This window comes from Drosophila suzukii, chromosome X, assembly GCF_043229965.1.
Source record: "Drosophila suzukii chromosome X, CBGP_Dsuzu_IsoJpt1.0, whole genome shotgun sequence".
In the NCBI taxonomy this organism is placed as follows: Eukaryota; Metazoa; Arthropoda; class Insecta; order Diptera; family Drosophilidae; genus Drosophila; species Drosophila suzukii.
Genome location: NC_092084.1, coordinates 8,422,369 through 8,443,109, shown reverse-complemented (window position 1 = coordinate 8,443,109; position 20,741 = coordinate 8,422,369). Strand labels below are relative to the sequence as shown.

The 20,741-nt window shown below is 39.2% G+C and overlaps 1 protein-coding gene across 3 annotated transcripts; it reads right to left on the bottom strand.

Moving 5' to 3' along the window:
* Positions 1-53: 53 nt before the first annotated feature.
* Positions 54-20,382, bottom strand: LOC108016663 (uncharacterized). Of its 3 annotated transcripts, none has more exons than XM_017083374.4 (3): positions 20,277-20,382; positions 18,517-18,780; positions 54-1,222 (listed from the first exon to the last, which is right to left on the bottom strand). In XM_017083374.4, the coding sequence occupies exons 2-3, from the start codon at positions 18,743-18,745 to the stop codon at positions 306-308; spliced, it is 1,146 nt and encodes a 381-aa protein (XP_016938863.2). In that variant the 5' UTR covers positions 18,746-18,780; positions 20,277-20,382; the 3' UTR covers positions 54-305. The 3 variants fall into 3 exon arrangements, with proteins under 3 accessions (XP_016938863.2, XP_016938864.2, XP_016938865.2); XM_017083375.4 differs by having other exon boundaries at positions 18,517-18,799; positions 20,277-20,375; XM_017083376.4 differs by having other exon boundaries at positions 20,295-20,368.
* Between the last annotated feature and the right edge of the window lie 359 nt (positions 20,383-20,741).

Here is a 20,741-nt window from a genome sequence, read left to right as displayed (position 1 = left end):
ATATATATAGATATAGTAGACTACGGGCTAAGTTTAAGAATTAACAAACGATGCGAGACAAAAAGCAGACAGACCAAAAAAAACACTGATATGTAGCATATAGTATGGTATAGATTTTTGCAATACAGGTGTTTCTGTGGAAATGAACACTAAGATATAGGGGTGTGGCTCTTCTTTTCTTTTGTGGTGGCTTGCATTCATCTCGAAATAAAATAAATAAAACTAACAAGGGAAAACGAAAGTGGTGATGGGTGTTTTTTAGGTTTTGTTTGTTTTTGTTTCTATTCTTTTTTTTTAATAGACGCTTAACTGAGGGCCAATAAGGGCTCTATTTCCAGGGGATCCTGGATTTTGGGACCCGCCTTCTTGCGGTACTTCTTCTGCAGCTTTGTCTTGGACAACTTCGACTTGTTTTTGGATGAGGTTTTCGGCTGGGACTTGGCCTTCTCCAACTCCTTTTCCCTGTCCAGCAGCTCCAGCTGCTCGAATATGTTCTTGGGATGCGGATGTGAGTGCGGAGCAGTGGCATTCTTGGCCGCATAGACAACCACAAACTGCGAGAATGCCGAATCGGCGGGTGTATTGATATCCGCAAAGTCCCGGAAATTGGCGAACTGCTCCTCCGGATAGGTGTACTTCTGCACGAAGCCCTCGGAGGGACGTCCGTGGCCATTGTTGGCATCGCCATAGATGTAGTCACTGTTGTCCTCGGGATGGTAGGGCATCTCCTCCTCCGGATAGAAGGTTCCGCCTCTCAGGACACCGAAATCCCCGCTTCCCAGTATGCTGGCATCGAAGTTTCGCTGCTGATTTGCCGGCTGAGGTTGCTGCTGGGGTGCGAGAAGTGGCAGGGGCAGGTTCAGGGGAGTGGTCTCCGACACAGGAGGACCATGACCGAAGTAGGGTCTCGAGTGACCCAGAGGTGGTGCCTCGTGGTAGAACGGTGGATAGAAGTTTTGGGCAGCCTGTGTATGCGAATCGCCCACTATTTTCGTATTCGGATTGGCAATGGGTCGAAATTGCTCCTCCTCGTCGGGATTTTGCTGGGCTGCCACTTGAAATTGCCTGGGCTGTGCTCTTGGCTGAATTCTGGCCTGGATTTGGGGCTGAAGTTGCGTAGTCGGCGGCATATGGAAGTGTTGCTCATGCGATCTGAGTACGGTGATTGGCGAGAAATCATTTGGCTCCATCAGCATGTCGCTGTCCTCTTCCGGGAATTCAGCTGAAAATATACAAAATGAAGAGGAGAAATCAGAAATCAGTCAAAGAAAACCACTCGAATGCTTTGAGGGCTTCGGTGTTTCGAGTTTTTGTTTTTCGAGGAGCCCTTGTGCGATGTTCAGACATCGAGTGGTGAAATGTGTTGCCGAACATGCGTCTGTAGTTTTAAAGATCACTCAGTGGAGCAGGAAATGCTGCAGAAGATGACATTTCCTCTGGCAAATGTGGCTCAGAAAACCCTCTACTTAAATCAATAAACTTTGCAAGGTTTTTATTTTCATAGAATAACTCATAACACCTCATTATTATCTATTTTTAATATAAAACTATTATTTAATGCATTTAATAACCATATAAATACTAAAATTTAACAAATTCGTTCATAGTTTTTTTTAATTATTAAAAAGCTTGAAAATTATGGTTGCTGAGTTTGCCAACGGTAATAATAATTTTATACTATTATTTTCTGTAATTAAACATGAGGTTAATAGTTTTCGAAATGCGTTAAATACTTTTGCATTGGCCTGCATTCTGGCACCTTCAATCTCCACATCTTTCAGGCATTTCATTTCGTGGCCACTGGATTTTTGGGCCAGATTCAGTTAACGCGATGCGAAGTCGTATGCCAACTCAATTACACTCTAGTTTTGGCCCGAGTTTTGGTTTTTGAGGTCTGTTCTGCAGTTTTTTGTACATTTTTTGTTCGTTTCTCATTTTTTTTTGGGTCTGGCTGGGCAGTCAAATGTCGTATCGATAAAAGTCGATAATAATGTGAGCCGGGCAGCTGGCATAAATGTTGTGTGCTTTGGCCTGTGTTCTAGGCATAAATGTTTTGGCCCCTGCAGCTCCCGATCTCCCCCATATAATAGCATATATTTAAGACCCCACCCTCATCAGCCAAAAGCCTTTCGTACTCGCATGCGATTTTCGTTTCAACACAATTGCTGCTGCTGCTTGTAAATATTTTTTTTGGCTTTTTGAAATTTTTCAAAGTTTTCACTGCATGCTATTTTTTTTTTTTGATTTTAGCCCAACACCCGCTGGTAGTTTTTTTTCTTTATCTTTCGCTTCAACTGGCAAATGCCGAACATAATGAGTTTGTTAAGTGTAATTGGGTTTCGTCGACTCTTGGCTCAAAGCGAAAAGTCTGTTTTCGTCGATTTTTGGCTCTTGATAGTGACTTGCTGCCAGAAATGGGTCAAACACACGCCGATATGTCGTGTGGTAAGTATAGATTACTTTATTATTTATTTGAGTGGGGGATATTTGGTGGCACGATTCGGCTAATTTTCGAAATTGCCCCGATTTGCTGCTGGATAATCGATCACGTACACAGGACACCCACAGCAAATGGGGAAAAGTCACACTGATGGAAAAAGGTAAGTGAGTATGAATTGATTGATACTGATAGAATGATTTCTTTATCAAGTCTTTTAAGACTTATACAAGCCATGATTAGGCTTTCGAATGGCCCATTTGGATATTACTATTTATTAAAAGCTAACATACAGAGATTTTTCTCTCTGCATCGGCAAGCGTTTTCCATACATCAATATCAAATGATACAAAATTGTCGAACAGCTCAACTCAATTGGCGGCGATTTGGAGTGTCTGTCCGTGGTTCATCAATCATCGTTTTTGAGCCACAGGCTGGCAATCAAAAATGAAATGGTATCGATTTGGAAATCAAAGCAAATAAAACGACTTTCTCTCTGGCCCTTTGACTATTTTCAGGGCTCTTTTGTAACTCTTGATACATAACAAACATGGAATTCAAATATTTGTTTTCCTTTTTTTTCAATGTGTAATGATCAGTTTTCTTAAATTTCCATTAGAGCACTTTGTATAATATATAAAATTAATGCACATACATAACTGATTAAAAATGGGAGCAAGTTTAATGAATCAACTTTTTAAGTAGAAATATGTTTACGTGTTTAGCACTGTGCATCTTAATTAACTTGTTAAATTGAAGGTGACATTGCTCTGGCATTTTGATGGATATTATCTCAGATTGAAAACAAAATTCCAAAGGTTTTATTTTTTTTTATGAGGATTAAAATTAGTACATAAATTTTGTCACTCACAATGTAAAACCTGTGGCAATTGCTTTATTCATTATCCAATTAAAGTTGCCTTGCTCACTATTTTCTTTGTTTTTGCCTGCAAATTATGAAAGTGCCAAAAAGACAGAGCGCAATAAAATCAGCCAAAGGAAAAGTGGAGTGAACTAGCGAAATGAGATCCAAGGCAGATGATATATATGGTGGGTAAACATATATACGAGAGTACTCGTAACACGATGACCCTGATGGGATGGCGATGTAGATGTTCGGGTAGATGTCCATGTGGATGGTGTGGTACAATGGGGCGTATGCGTTAAATTGAGCGCGTCGTGCCCACAACAAAAACTCCTGGGTGTGTGCTCAAGTATACCCATCCTTATATACATGAACATATCTATATACTTAACCATATCGGTGTGCGATCACCATGACATGAGCATGTCTGCTTAGTCACTTACAACAAAATTGCACACTACGATCGTCATTGCGAGTTTTTCTCCACGGCTCTTCTTTAATTTTTCAGTCTTCAGTCCCCGCCGATTGTGTCTGATTTTACGAACGATTGTATCTGATTGCGACGTGGGCGTCAGCCGTATAATTAACACATTGTTACTGGATCCCCGAGTATCTGTGTGCGTCTGCGTCTGCCTCTGCGGCTGTTGCAATGAGTAATGGTAATGGTAATGGAGCAATGGGAAGCGTGTCTAAGTGGGCGTTAAATGGCCGCCTCAATGCGTCCATCATAATCATTATCATCATCGCCATCATCTTTTGGGTAGGCCCACTTATCGCGCCCCACCGAAGTACAAAAAATAATACGAGAAATAGCTGCCGCACGATAAACGATCGCTGTAAGTGCAGCGAAAAAATGCCAAGTGGCGATCACAAGAGGCGGCTCTTCAATCAAGGCGACAAAATGATGATGGGGCGGTGAGAAAACACGCTTAGACAATGTTTTTACAACACTGGTTGGTATGCTATAACAGATAGGGGCATTTTAAATGGAAAAATAATACAATATGAGGCATTGGCTAGTTAATAAGCAGAGCCTCTTACTTAAAGGAGACAAAAACAATAATGTAGCCTATGGTTAAAATGATTCTGCAACACTGGCTTAAGTTCTGGGCATTTACCAACACTACAAAGGAGTTTGGCTGCAACTGTTGTATAATAAAGCCATAAAAGCCACAATAAATGCCTTTAAATTAATTTCCAGGTTTCCTTTAATAAATGCACATAAAGATCTAACAGCCCACAAATATTCACCCAATCTCGCCCCGACTTTTCCCAAGCCCCTCGATCACTCACGGCACTCACTCCACTCATGATATTCATTTCATTCCTTATCCATTTTCCCCATATTTTCGAGGCTCTGGGGCACTCCCCATTTCGCAGTCGCGACTTGCAGTCACCACCTATCCCCCGGGCTTCCCAAATCCCCATCTCCTGTGGCAACTCATCAGCGGCGGTATGAAATTTTCCGGCACTTTGTTGGCACTTACAGCGGCGCATGCGTGTAAACACAGATCGGGTCGTGGGTTGTGTTTCGTGTCCACCTCCTCAGCCTTTCAGCTTTTCCTCTGCACCTCATAAATTTGCAGCCAAATCAAAAACTGCAAGCGCCATTCGCCACTTTCACAACAGGTTGGATGCAATTGCTTTCGGGGATGGGTTATAATGGCGGAGTCTGGGGGGATTGGTATTAATCAAGTCTGTGGCTTAGATCTGACCCTTGGGTGTCAATGTCGCACAGAAAACTTTCTTTTTTTTGGGGAGGGGGGGCTAAATAAACAAAGGTTTCCTGTCACAACACCACAGTTTTTAATGTTTATCATGAAAAGTCTCTAAAGCAAACCGCAATCAAAATGCAACCTCATTCAGTCTCATTTAATAGCCCTTTCAGTTCTGTTACCAACGTAAGTATTTTAGCAACCTTTGATATTTCGCTGGCAATCAGCAAGTGTTGAGGGTGTTGGATTTTCACAATGACAGTTGTCGTGTGGGTTATTTATGAGGTCGTTTCAGCAGCTTGCATACATAACTAAATGTTTGCAATTAGCTGCTTTTTATGTTACATTTTAATGACAGTTTTGTCTGTGTCTCTATTTCTACTTGCTGTTTTATTTCTGTCAGTTGTTTTTTTTCGTTTAGTTATGGTAGCTCCCCGCCTTTTTGTCATGTTTTTCCGCATTGAGGCGAGGCAACCTTGGGGCAGCAAGCCAGCCACTTCATTTGTCTTCATTTGCAATTCGATTGCACTTGACTTGGCCGAAAAGAATCTGGCCAGCTCCATGGCATGATGGCTATGCTGTAAGCAAAATGCAATATAATGATGATGACTCAGCTGCTAGTTGAGTTTTTCGAAGTTTTCAACTCAGTTAGCCGGCCGGCGATGCAGGCGGTCAATGTCAGTTGTTATTGGGATGGAGATGGACATGGCGATTGCGGGTGTTGGGGCAGGGAAAATCGTAGAACTTGGCTGAGAAATATCCACTCGGACGAGTCGCCGAGAATCGCATTTCAAGACTAACCACTAACCACTTGGCCAGCACATGCTGCCCATTAATTGTCAATACACAGATAGAAAAAATGGGATAGATATTCACATGGATTTTATATTTTATCTTAAAAAGGATTAGACAATATGTGTCATCTTGCTCTTGATTACTTTTTCAATTTTCGGCTATTTCCCATTATCACATTTTTCAATTGTGCAAATTAACCGCTTTTGTGTATGACAATTTATCTTGAGAAGTTCAAATTCATCTCTAGATTTTCTTCCGTTTATTATCATTACATTTTGGTAACAATTTTTCTTTCTGTGTTGTAATTGCGCGAAAAAGATGCTTACACGACTAACACGGCGTATACTCGATGCTATAAATTATCACCCGGAGATCGGGGGCCTGAATGGTTGTAGTGGAGATGGCGATGGCGATGGAGTGGGTGCGCGATCATTATGTTAGAATAAATGGTTTCTATGCCATGGTCTGGGACAGCTGGGCAGTGCCTCGTCGCAGTGACACCGAAACCCAAACAACCAAATTAATGAAAAGTGCAGAAACAACGCTAGACAACAACGAACTAAACAAAACAAACAAACAAGTAAACTTGACTGCCATTTACAATGTTTGCTGTTGTTGGGGCATAATTAAATTTGCATTTTTCTCATCGCCTTTAGCTGGCTGAGAAAATCCGTCGGTCGAGGTTGCCACAAACTGATTTTTTTTTGAGGGGCACGCCCTAAAGTGTGATGAGCAAAAGTACGAATGGTAATAACTCATCGAAGATCTACCCTTGACGGGAATATTGCAAAGTCAAAAACTTTATGGCTTACAAATTAAATCTGAATTGGTTTTAAGCTAAATTCTAGTTCAAAGTTGTGGGTCTCAAAATAACGCTGGGCAATTAAGATTTTATGTGGGTAATACATAGTTTTTGAAATTGCTCGTTCCAAATGAACTACATTTTTTGGTACGTGAGTGTCTAAAGACCTATCCATCATTCGCGTCAATTTTAAACTGGGTGTGCTCCATTTGCCTTGGCCCTGCTAAACTGCAAAAAAAAAATAGAATGGCTCTTCCTCGATCCCAGTTGAAGATGTATAACTTCCGCATTGGTCAGTCATTAGATAGATAGACCTGCGGGTCTGTGGACTAAATTCGTATAATACCCAACCCATCTGGAGGGGAATATTAATAATAATTGTGGGGCCTTCTTGCTGCACACTTGAACTTTAAAGTTCAAAGCAAGCGGATGACATTTAACTTGACCAACAAAGGCAGAAGAATTCTGCAGCGCCAAATGTCAGGCCACCAAAAAAATAAAATGAGAATCCAATAACGAAACAAAAGACTCAAGACACGAACGCGCCACAAGGACAAACTTCTGGGGGTGGCGATTGGGTGGGAGTGGTTCAATTATGCCGAGCACACAGCAAACCGCTCATTCGGCATGCAGATGGCAATTTTCAATTCAATTCGCTACAAGCAAATGACATAGAATTAAAGTCTTCGCCAATCATTTCATTTAGAATGCCTTTGTTCGCTTCGGTTTTTAGTTTCGTTTTCGTTTTTGATTTCGATTTCATATCCATTTCGGTTTTAAACTTTGAACACCAAGACACTTATGGCAGAGAAGAGCCGTAATTGCGCCGCTTGATAAATGAGTTTGCTCCGATTTGAATAACGTGCTCTAACTTTAGCATTGGAGTTAATTTCTACACACAGCACACGTCCCTCGGCAATTAGCCATCTTTTAGCCATGAGCCAAGTCAATTTTGCTTCGCTCTCCGCTTCGGTTTCAGTTTAAGTTTCAGTTTCAATTTCCATTTCAATTTTAGCTTCAGTTTTGAGCCTGAGTTACAGTTTCGTGCCCGGCATGCCAACATGATCGCCATAAGCTTGGAGCTATGCATAAACAATCCAACTTTATGTGCACAGGGAAAAAATCAGTTTGAAATAACTATCAAGTTGTGAATTTAAACAGAGGCAAATCAAAAAGGGATACATTTAAAATATATATCTTCCCTTTTTCTAAGCCATATGAATAACAAACCGTATAAATCACATCATTTCAACATGGCAGCTCAAAAATCACATGTAAATCCATCAAATTTATCATAATATTTAATATAATTCGCACTTTTCTCTCTGTGCACGACTAGGTACATTCCCGCTTCAGTGCTTCATATAAATCTTCCACTCAACGGTGTGCATTGCTATTGATTTATGGGTCTGCCGAGTGCTTGTCTTATAAATAGCATCCATAAAGTGTCGTCCCCCCGCCCTAAAATGTCTCCGGCTACCGCTTTTATTTATGACAACTTCACCGTGTACACCGCCTGAACTTTAATTGAGTTGCCATGCCTTGATCTAATACAATATGATAAATCAAAGTTAGTCACAGCACGATTTTTCCTTCATCCGGGAAATGTATCATGAGATGTTTAGATTGCTATCGCCATCTTTTCTCCGCATTTCAGCCAAGGCTAAAATAGAAGTTAACATGTTTTTGCAATCCACTGGCACATTTTTATTGCAATTCCAAGGAAACTACTTTAAGTTTTACATATTCAGTGCTTTCATTGTTGGGAAATTACGTTTTTAAAATGGTTCAGCCAGTTAGATTGCTTTAATTAAAACCTACCACAAATGGTAAAACCTTCTTGATACCTTAGGGCTAATCATCCCTAGAGACTGTGGTCTCTTTTAATATATCTCATGTACCAATTCATAATTGGATTGTAAGTGTAATTACATTCTACCTTTTCAAGCCCAAGGTAAGCCTTAAATTGAATTTAGTTCCAGTAACCATTCTTGACTTAATCTCTGCCCTCTCGAAAGATTTTAGTTCCAGTCTCGGCGTTCTCCCATTAACCTCTCGACTGAGTGTGTGTTATCATTAAGTTTTATTTTGACCCCGGCATTGTCATTGAAGTGATTCATTAAGCTGCAGTTTTACGCCAGACCGAGTTTCGCTTGTAGTTAGAGCCCGTTTTTTTGTTTTTCTTTCTGATTTCGTTTTCCCCCACCCGGGGGCCATATTTCCGGCTAACATCAGGGCTATTGTCTGGGTTAATGGCTTACAATGCGTTAAGTGTTGTAATGCCCGAAAAAGCCCAGGGGTTTTGAGCCCCAGCTGGGAATCGGACATGAAAATGGGAAGTGCCACCTGTTCTACCACCTCCATAGCTCCAATTTGTTAACAGCAATTCGCATTTGAAGATCTGTAGCTCAGAACTCTTCGCCTGACATTGGTCGCCCGATCGATCGACTAATTGAACATGACATTTTCCAATAAACAACAATTACTTAATGCCTGACCTTAGGTCGTTGTGAAAATGCCATAAATTATTAGCGGAGCAGAGCTGTCGAACGATCTACGATCTCCTCGATTTGGCTCCTCGATGAGCTTCAATGTCAAAACCAAGCCAAGAACAACAATGCCAGCCATATAGCCACGTTTAAATGCTTAAATGTCAAACATTTGGCTCGTGAATTCTTGGCCAGCATCTGGAAATAGAAATGATTTGTAGTGCCTTTTCACGAACATCACAAATGCCATCGAAACGTAACTGAGAACACAAGGCACATTAGCTGCTCGATCCCATCTGATAAGTCATATTTGTCTGTCTTTAAAAAGTACTTAAAATCGGAGGGGTATATATCTTTTTAATGGGGTGTGAAGAACGCTTTAAAAGCCAAGAGCCCAAACAATTAAAGTTAGAGAGGTAATTATTTTATCGAGGCCATCAATGGGGTTCTAAAAGGTGGAAGATTCAAAAAGATGTAGAGAAAAAGGTATGTGTCGGGGTCACCTCTGCTGGCAATATCATTACAACTTTACTATATATGTTTTAAAAATGGAATCTAAACATAATAGAAAAAGAATTAAGCTTGGTAATGTCATTGTAATAGTAGTCGTAAGGAGTAAATTTATTCAAAATCGAGGTCACCAAAGTTGTTCTTTAGCTTCAAAGGAACCATTCCTTAGGAAATAATCTCCGAATTACCTTGGTGATATGATAGTACGTCAGGACAAATCAGGAGTGTTATGTCATGTCACAATAATTGAACAATTCAGGGTCACCCACCATTAATAACCAGTTATGATCTCACCCATAAATACATTGTTCGACCAGGAAGTTGTAATCATTCTCTACCAATTGGTAATCCCCGAGAGACAAATCCCTCAATCTGATTGCAGGGTATATTGGCTGTTGGCAAAACGATGGCAGTCCGCTTGCCGAGCACTTGATCTCCATTATGTGTATTTGTTACCATTATTAATCTAATGAAACTGCCAGTTAGTCACTCACTCAGCGAGTTGGCGGTGGTTTGGTGGTTCGGTGGTTGGTTGGCCAAGCGCAGTTGCAGTGGTTTTGTGTGATTTTGTGTTGTAGTCGCACTCGTAGTCGCACAGCCGCAATAATAGCATTTAAATGGCTCTTTTAAATATTATTTATGACTCCGCTAACTGTTGCATGACATAAATATGTGTGTGACCCTCAGGGTCTTCCACACACGTAGCAAAATCATGCTAGAGACAATTACCTTATTTGTAAATTATGTTGGATCACAGCTCTGTGGTAATAATAGTGTTAATACACGGAGAAATAAGATTTTCATTTATGATTTCTCACTTTGAAGAAGTGAATAGTACTAAAAAGGGACAACACAATGGTTTTAGAAAATCCTGATTATTATCAAATTATTTTGCTTTTTCTTAGGATCATGTAAAATCTTAAAATTGCTCATCATATCATATTAATTTTTCTTTCTGTACAATCAAGCTTTTTATGCAATAAATTACTCTATCGCAATCATTCTCGCTAGAACACTTTTCCCATCGTTAGGTCTTATTAAAGTCTTTGTCTCGTACACCCGCTAACGTTCTTCCCTATCGGAGCCTCATGATCACATCATGATCGCGGTGAATGAAGAATGAAGAATTTGTAGAAATAATTATATATAATGCTGACTGGCCAAGGACGGGCTAGTTAGTTGCGTTTTGTTTCTGAGGTTTTTCGCATTTTCCATACTTTGTTCTACTGCCTGACTGACTGACTGAATGATTGACTAACTGACTGACTGAGTGACTGACTGACTGGCTCTGCATGCCTCACTGATCATTGTGCAGTGGCTGAGCGCTTCGCTGGGCATCGTATCTCATGAGTGCCCAGGCATTGTATCTATTTGCACATAGACATATTTATTCTTGTACTGCAAGCTCAGAAACCCATTCATGTACTTCTTGACGCTTGTGCAATGTTTCGAGCTGCGCCTTTGAGTGGGTGCTGTCAGTCAGACATCGACTTCTATCTCGACTTCGAAGTGCAACTCTGCAAACCTGGTGGGTGCGGTGATTTGGACAGAGGTAGGTTCTGCACCACCATATCGATATCCCTACGATTGCATGTGCCAGTCAATCAAGTGCTTAAATACGTGTTGATTAACCTTGCAACGGTTGTTAGTTATGTTACTGAAATGGCCAGTGTTGCAAAAGGATATGTGCTTAATTATAAAATATTTTAGATTTTATAAAGACTTTACATTAAATAGCATCAAGTTTTTCAAAATACGAAACTTTCATTTTATATTTTGTATTTTAAGTATTAACAACATTGTCCAACAGTTAAGTGAGTCATCATATTATAAGGTACTACAAAGTTAATGTAGAGCAGTGTAAAAAGTTAAGAATATAGAGTTTGAAGCAAAAAAGGTAGCTTATAACCGGCACGTGCTGTACAATCCACGCCCAAAGAAATCGCCACTGGCTAATTGCGAGCCAATAGAGAGGTAAAAGGCATCAAAACCGAATCAAAAACACATCACAATAAATTACAAACAATCAGACTGTGCAAAATCCCGAAATGATTAACGATGCGGCTTTCGGATTCGATTTGATTGCTGCCAATTTATGTTTTTGATTGGCTGCGCTAGACCCTTTCAAAATATTTACAGACAAGGGCGCACGCGCCCTAAAGAAACAAACTCAAGCCAACCGATTTTTTCTTGGCAATTTTTGGCGGTCAGAGGCGGCAAGTGAAATGAAATGAAATGAAATCAAATCAAATAAAGTCAAACGATATGGAATGAAATGAAATGTAATGGCTTCGTAGGTACGAGCATATCGCTTTGTGTGGCTGAATGGTTAATTAGGTTGCAATTGCACACTTGGCGTATGCGTGATATATACACGATATATCCATGATATATCTCATTCGCCCCGGCGGACAGTGAGCATTTGGGCATTGAGCAGTAGTAGTAAACATTGGGAGCAGAGCACACTGAGTCAGCAAACGCAAACACGTTTCCAGGCCAAAAGCCCAAAACTGGCAGCATTTTGGCCTGGAACTAGAGACCATGGCACGTACATCGGACAAATGGACAGGGGACGGTTTTTTTTCAAATGTGCAGCCAGCGTTTTCGAGCCAATTCGTTTAGTTTTTTTTTCATTTTGGCCAACAAGGTGAAGGTTAGGGGACAAATAAAACGTCCCAAAAACGGTGAAAATGCATGCACATTTATGGTTGATACATCATCTTCAGTTTAAAAAACATTAAGAAGTATTAAAAGACAACTTTTTCTTGTGCTTCAAAGAATTTCAAGAGAATTCGAAAACTGCTCAGTACCCAAAAGTGCTGCCAAAAGTTATGGGAGCAACTCCTTTTGCGATACCACACACATGCAAAATGCCACCTTCTTGGCCATCTAGTTTTATTATTTTGCCACATCCGAAATAAATACGATACATTCGTATATATATAGTATACGTGATATGATGGCCGATACCTTTTCCGCTTGGCCATTTGTCGCTCTGTGGCATTTAGTGGTAATTTGTTATGCAATTAATCTAATGGTCGAGCAGCTTAAAACGCGGCTAAAAAGACACGAAAACGCTGCAAGCTATTTTCGGCTCGAAAGTGTCAGCAAAAAGATCTTAATTTGACTGCATGGGTTGTTTTCAGATTGAAAATTGCGGTGGGAAAACTGTCTGTTAGGCGACTGAGTGGAATATGTTTTGAAAAAGCGTTAAAGTAAAGTTATTGTGGTTTCTATAAAATAAATAAAAAATCAAGGCAATATAATGATATTTGATTGTTAAATGTTTATCAATCAAGCAACCTGCTATTAAGTAAATCTGCACCATCAACTTGATTACTAAATAAACCAGACCCAGTGATAACCCCCATTTAATAATGATGTATTTCGGGGCTCTTTGGAAACATTGTAATCAGAGTGGAGCACACTCGATGCCACCGGGTCGAAAGTGGGGGAACCATTAAAGCAACACACACTCGGACTCGGATTCATATTTGGGGTCTCTCGAGTGGTGGACCCGAGAAACAACAAATCCTGAACACCCAGCCCAGATCCCAAAACCCATCCAATTCGATGACGGCTGACAGCTGGCAGTGCAAACAAAACCCCAATGATAGTTGTTTACCCAAATGGTGTTGGCTCATCCTCAATCCTCAAAGAAAAAAAACGATCCCCAAATAACCGAGCATTTTCGGCAGCTGCAAAACTGATGGCTGATTGATTTTCTGTTTCTGTCGGAAACTTTGGATTGGGAATGGGGGGAGGCGATTATTACAACACTCCCCACAAACCGATCATTATGTTCATAACGCAATTTGCATTCACCTCTCCAAAAGCTGCGTTTATTTTGTTTGTTGTCTCTACCGTTTTATTTTTTTATTTCGGCTTGGCTTTCGGGAAATGGAACTTTGCCGAGTTTTGATTGATTGCAATGGCCAGCGGTGCGTGTCGAAAATGGGCAAAATGCTCGGCTCAAAGCGACGTTCAAAATAATGTCCAATGGGCCAACGCACCGAGCAATTACGTTATATTCGTTTATCCATGTTATTTTCCCTGCGAAAGCCAAAGAAGACATCATTAAGTTCGAATTAGTCGATTGCCACACCGTTTTGTTCAACAAATTGCGCCAAATATCGCCGAAACACTGAAACACACAAAGGCACCAGTAAAATAAAATAAAATAAAATGAACTCAAGTTTATCGCTTGTAACTGCAAAATCGCAGTCGAAATGTTAGGACAAAAAGCGAAGCTAACAAAACGCAATTAATCAGCCCGGAGGAAGTGCTTTAAATGGAAAGTGTATAGTACGAAATGTAGATACTCTTGAAGGTAGATTATTATGGTTCAACATTTTCCAGAAACCCCAAGAGTAATAGTTTTACAAATATACAGAAACTATATCAACGTATTTAAATACATATTACTCCACTCTTATCGTTAGTAGATATTTATTAAAGCATTAAATTGCCTAAAGTATTCTTTAATGTTTCCCATAAACTACCAGAACTAACTCACCATTCAAATTCGCATTACAAAATCTTATTTTAAATGATTAATTTGTTAGCTCTAACTTTATAGTTGCAAAATCTAGTTTAATTTCTGTGCTTTCAAGTTAGAACATTTTTCAGAGGCCATAAAAAAACCTATTAAAATATCTTGTAATCTGGCAAGCAAAAAACCAAAGGCAAAGTGTATCTATCCATGGGATTTGTGTAGAAACCTCCTGCCCAGCGTGTCGCACATTTTCATTAGCTTTTTTATGTTGCAAATAAAATCGATTTGAAAAATATGCAAAACAAAAGGCAAGCGTGATATCAAATGTGCCGCACTTTGCGGTTCGATGTGTTGATTTTGATTAATTTGCGCTGCCACTTTCGCCCAATGTAGAGCAAAAATATTAATGAGCCGGGCTAATTATGCACCCACCTCCCATTCAATCCGTGGATTATGTAAACGAATCATCGAGTGTGTGTTATCGATAGCCCCATTTGCATAACTCAATGATCAACGATCTACGATCAGTTTAAATTGCTCGATTCGCATTTTTTGGGTTGTCGCTACCGTTTGGCGACACCATTTGTTTTCCCAAATTGATTGATGTAGCGGCATTTCTTTCGGCCTTTATTCAAGATCTTGCCTCCGAATTTGATTTCGATTTCGATTGCGATATTGTGATTGCGATTTCTCATATTGCCCAATAACGAAACGCAAACACAGTGCCCCGAAAAAGTGTGTAATTACACTCAGTCTAGCGGTTCCCATTCAAACAGTTCGCCGAATTTAATTTTTAAAGGTTAAGACTCACCATTTAAATTTAACAGCCTCTAAACACAATGCACGGCATTAACAAAGACAATAACAACAGCAGCAAAAAACAAACAGCATCGAAACTAAAGCTAAACGAATTGGGGCTTTGTTCCAATTTTTATGTACTTATACTTTGCAGGCGGCATTTGGCCAAAGTTCGAAATGTTAATTGCTGGCAGAAGGCGAAGAAACGCCTTCATGGTAAATGGGCAGCAAAGAAAATCCCCAAATTGCACACCCAAAATTAAGGCACACAAATCGATCAAGAAAACCGCAAGCTTAGGGGAATCACGTAAAAATTTTTTAAAATTAGAATGATTTAAAAATAAAGCAACACCCAAAAAGGTCGAATGGTATTCCAATATTAAAATAATATTTTTTCTAAGTCTTAATAAATTAAGCAGTTAATTAAGAACCAAAACTCTTCAGCCTGAAGGTCAAAATTGCTTCGTTTATAAGAAAAATTTTGTTTATGATCCGGCTTGAAATTGCCTAGGCTTTTTATGTTTTTCGTGATTGCTTGCACAGGCTTAGTGTTTTTAGATCTGAAATCAGTCATATCTTAAAAAATATAAAATAATATTTTATAACAGCTATTAATATAAACAACAACAAGAAGAATTTACATTGATTTTTAATAATGCTTCCAATTCATTACTTTTTTGTACCACACAAACTTCACACAGCAATCAGTCTGCTCTATTTTCCCTGCAATCTCCAGTAAGAAATAACACCTCAATCAATTTTCCAATTTCAATTGATCAAATTGGGCCGTAAAAAACCCCGATATCCCCTCCGATCTTCTGTCAACCGCAAAAACAACCACAAACGCCCACAACAACGCCCACGGCCCGGCTAAAATGAAAATACAAGAAGCCTAAAACCCATGTGGTAGCAAATTCAGTAGCCCCAGAAAATGAAAATGAAAAAGAAGAAGGCGAAGATGGAGATAGAGATACAAAATTGGGATTGGGTAGTTGACGTGACCAGATCTCCTGATTTCTGTCTCCCTCGGCGATCGATGCTCGTAAATTGTACAAATAATAAATCGAATTTGGTACACACATCATGAAAGGCTACGGCTACACTGGGAAAAAGTTTAAAATAATATTTAACAAGATGCTTTGAGTAATTGTATACATTTTTTAGATTCTTTCTATTTTTGTTGTGCTTCAAAGAATCTTTTTTTTATTTTACATCAAGATTAAACCCAAATCACTAAACAAAGATATATAAATATTTTTCTGTGTACCAGATAATGTTGCATGCCACATCGATTTTATGCCTTAGTGCTAGCTTTTCGATTGTTGGCTCTTTTCTACCTCTGGTTATTACGTTATGGCCAAGATTCGTTTGTCCGTTTCAGCTCATTTTATTTTTAATTTTTTGAGCATGTATTTTCCTCCATTTTTTGGCTATTTCGAGAGGTCTTTTCACTTATTATTTCGCGTACTTATTATTTGTGTTATGCGAGGTGCGCTCATTAAATTTCATTCATTGTGCAAATGAATGGCAATTGTTGTACGCTCCGCTTGCATTTTGCCGCCTCGTTTTCTCGGATCTCGAATCTCGGATCCAATGTGATCATTATATGGTTGAGAGTTGAGATCTGTGGCCCAAATTGGGGGCGTCATCATCAGTGCGCAGATTGTTCAGATCTTATATATATGTATACATCTCTTTGACAAGCCATAAGCCATATAACCATACCCGTGGCCTGGGAAATTGTCACAAGGTAGCTGTAACTGCGGTCGTGATGCAATCTGTGGTTTTTGACTTTGGCCCAATGAGTTGCTAAATATTAAGACACATCTGCAGCCACAAAAGATTGTTTCAAGCATTCGAAACTATAATGAAGATTGCTTCAAATTTTTGTTTGGGGTATTTCAAGTTATTGTATAAAGAATATTGAAGCTGTACTTGAATTTGCATAATTAATTTGTGTGCTACAAGCTATAAATAAAAATCAAATTAAGATAAACATTTATCACCGACCTCAAGTGTTCTGAAATTACTTGCATTTGCATAAATACTAGTCAAGTAATGGAAACAAAATGTAATGAGGCATGTTATTGAAGTTTACATGAATTATAAAGCAATATTAAAATCATTATTGTTCGTTAAAAGTACATTTTTAAATGGATACAATATTATTAAATTTGAAAAAACAATATTTAAGTGCTTTCAGGTTCTATAAATCTTAGAAAGACAGTGTAAATATCGTAATTTTTGTACATGGTATTGTTTAACGATTTAAACAAATGCTTTTGTTTATATTTTTGACATCAGATCAGATCAAAACAGTTTGAAAATATTTTGAAATTCTCCTCGAGTCCCAGGTTTTTTGTGGCCCTTCTATTATTATTTTTTTTGTATTGTTTTGTGGCCAGGAAAATGTCACAGGGGAAATGTTTTTAGCGTCGAGTGGAGGGAAAAGGTGCATGGTAATTGGTAAATGGTACAGGCTGCAATGACATAATGACACACAGAGAGAGACTGGGGGGAAAAGTGGTTGGGAAAAGGCAGATGAACGGCCAGATGGAGTTGTCTTGCCATACAACAAAGGAAAATTAACCCAGCATACGGAAGCAAGTGGAAAATGCGGTCTGTGGGTCTCTTGTCCCCATACCCCCGTTTTCCCCCTCGCTTCCCGATCTTCAATCACCAGTCTACAGAGTTACAACTCTTCCAGTAATTGCCGAAGATGTCGTAAGAGCAGCGCGAGATGTCTGGGAAAATGTCTTTGGCATTGTTTTTTTTCGGTGGTATCATATCCCCAGTCCCAGAGTTCCAGACCACCTTTTTATATGGTTTTTTTTACATCTTCGTTTCTGCTGATTAATTTGTTTGACTTTCTTTTCGCCCTTTTGTTTTATATGGCTTACTCAACTGTTGCCGACAAATTAGCAACTCTAGCTGAGATTTTTCACATTTTAATTGAACTGAAACCAAACCAATGACAAATTTTGTAATCGCTTTTAGCGAAGTAAGCCACATGTGTGATTTTCAACCCTGCTGATAGAATTAACCTTCAAAATATCATAACTTGAGATGGTTTACAAATTTATTGACCCCCTATGCAAGCCAAATCTACCTTGTTAGATAAAGTTAAAAATTATGAAATTAAGTTTCGAGATCTTTAAATGTTCTCCTTAAAATGTAAGACCAAAAAACAAATCAATTTTAGTATTATCCCCCATGTTATATCTCTACTTTAACAAACAAGTAAACATTGTAAAATAACTATTAAAATCCTAAGAGGTTCTCTAGAAAAACCTCCAGAAAGACAACTATCTATAGGTTTTTAAATAAAACTAAATTTCAGTATTATCCCCCATGTTATATCTCTACTTCGACGAAAACCAAAACAAAGGCTGGCAAAGTGAAAGCGCCGCCGCCACAAATCAAAGCCATCAGCAGCTGCTCAACTTGATCCCAAGTCGAGAGTCTTTGGCCATTGGCCGCCGGTGGATGTTGATGACTTTAAGCCCCATAATTCTCGGGGCAGCGAAAGAGTTTCAGCTTCAGTTTCACTTTCACAGCCAGCTAATTAAGTCACAGACACAGAGAGATACACATAGTGTTTGAAACTTACCATTTTTGTGATGGATAGCTTCCTGATCCGGTGGTTTGGCCATGGTTACAGATGCCATGGAGATTATTGCCAGGCAACCGCAGATCACTAAGTGATTTAGTGTTAATCCTCTGTTGATTTGGCTCGTTGTATCTGCTGGTTTTTCCGATGTTGAAGATGGTGATGATGAAGTTGATGATTTTGGTCTGCTGCTCCTGCAGATTTTGCTGCTAATTTTGCTCGCTGCCATCTTTATATGTTTTTGCCTTGGCTTTTTGGTCTCTTCTGTGCGTTTGGTAAAATTCTAATAAATTATTATGAAATCACTTCTTTTTTGTGGTACATTTATACCGCCCCGTAATGACAATTGTTCGAAATGAATTAAAAAAGGCAGCTGCAAAACAACAAACACAGCAACGACAACTGCAAAGTGAAATTTCACTTTCGGGCATTCAAGTGGATTTAACTGGGATCAGGCTCAAAAGTTGGTTTTTCTTTTGTTTTTTTTCTTTGGTCCAAGAGCAAGTCTGGCCACAAATATACAGATACAAAGGTACACAGATATAATAACCCACACAGAGGCAGAGTTTTTGGTGCCCATGTGAGCTGGGGGTCACGCACTCCAACTTGGCTGTAGAAAATACTCTAATAAATCAGGAAAGGTACATGGATTGGGAATTCACAATTTTTAAGTTATGAGTTTATTAAATGTATAGAAAAAAGTGCTTAGGAAAATCCTTTGGTCACCAAGTTTATCTACGAGTATTTAGAATGTCCAAGATAAGAAGGGAACGTTTTAAAATTGAAATATTCAATTAAATAAAAAATAATATATTTAATATTTAAAGGAATTCAGTTTGAGTATGTACATTAATTTAAAATTTTAAATACATTTTACATTGTCCCTTAGAGATATTTGTGTGTCAGCCAATTACATTTGTATATACATTGCATTTTAGATATTAATTTTTCATAGTCCGAAAAACAAATGATGATATATCCTTTTATAAGGTATATCTTCGAACATAAAGAGCAACCCAGCTTCGATTTGCCTCCCAAATTTTATTCCCAACTTGTGGCTATTGTGTTGCAGTTGCAGCCAAAGTTGTTTTTTTTGGCTGCCGCTGCTGCAGCCTAGTGTTATTGTTGTTATGCCTGTCATCTTATCGGCTTCGCATAAAAGTCATAAAAATAAAATTTATTTTGTTAGGTAGCAGCAACGGCAACAAGTTAACTTGACTTGCAGCAGCTGCTTTTGCCTTCGCTGCCACATGCAACGCAAAATACAAAAATACAAAAAAAAACTAAACAAAAAAGAAACACTTTCGCAACAATTTTATTTGGCCAGTTTGGTCAAAAGTTGTTGTTTTCATTATTATTATTGTAATCGCTGCTGGTGCTGCCGCTGCTGTTGTTGTTGTTATGCAGGAAACTATTAGCGCGGAACCACAATGCACACACACACAAAATCCAAAAAAACAAACTTATTTCATTCGATTATTTGTAATTAATTTGCATTTCGTTAGAGTTTCGAGTAGTAATTATTTCAAGCACTTTTTTTCCTAAATGCGGAAATGGCGCGCCATCAAAACTTTGAGCACTTGAACAAAAAGCGTTAAAAAAAAGTAGGTAAAGTGAAAACTCAAATGAAAATAAAGGCGATGAAGCGTATTATTTGTTTCTCTTGAATATATACAGTATGGTATGGTGTAGAAGTTAAGCCATTAAACACTTCCTAGATGGAGGCAAACACAAAACACATTCGTTTAGGAGGGGCTTACAGGGGTTAAAAAACGCACTTTGGCGGTTGGCGGTTTAAAACGCGCTGGCGGCTAAAAACGCGACGTGTGCCAAGCGGTCGCTGCGAACGCCATCAACGGTCTGAGCGGCGCGCCTGCGCAGTCGTAAACTTTTAAGCCAGCGCATTGCAGCCCAAAGAGAGCGAGTCAGAGAGGGAGAAGTGTGTTGCAGAGAGCGAGTGGTACCGATTCTCTCTCGACCGCTGGCTTTCATGAATATGAATGGAACTCCAACTCCAAAGAGATCGCTTTCGATCAGCTGTTGGGCTTATATGTACTTTGTTTTTTTGCCAGCCAAACTGCGTGCCCCACAAACCGGTAAATGTTGTACAACTGTTTTGGCTGCCGCTAGCGGCTACCGCTTCTCAATGGCCGCGCTGCCACGGCGGCGCTTTCAAGGGGTCACCACGTGGGGCGGTACGAAAATGGTCGCTTTCAAGGAGATAA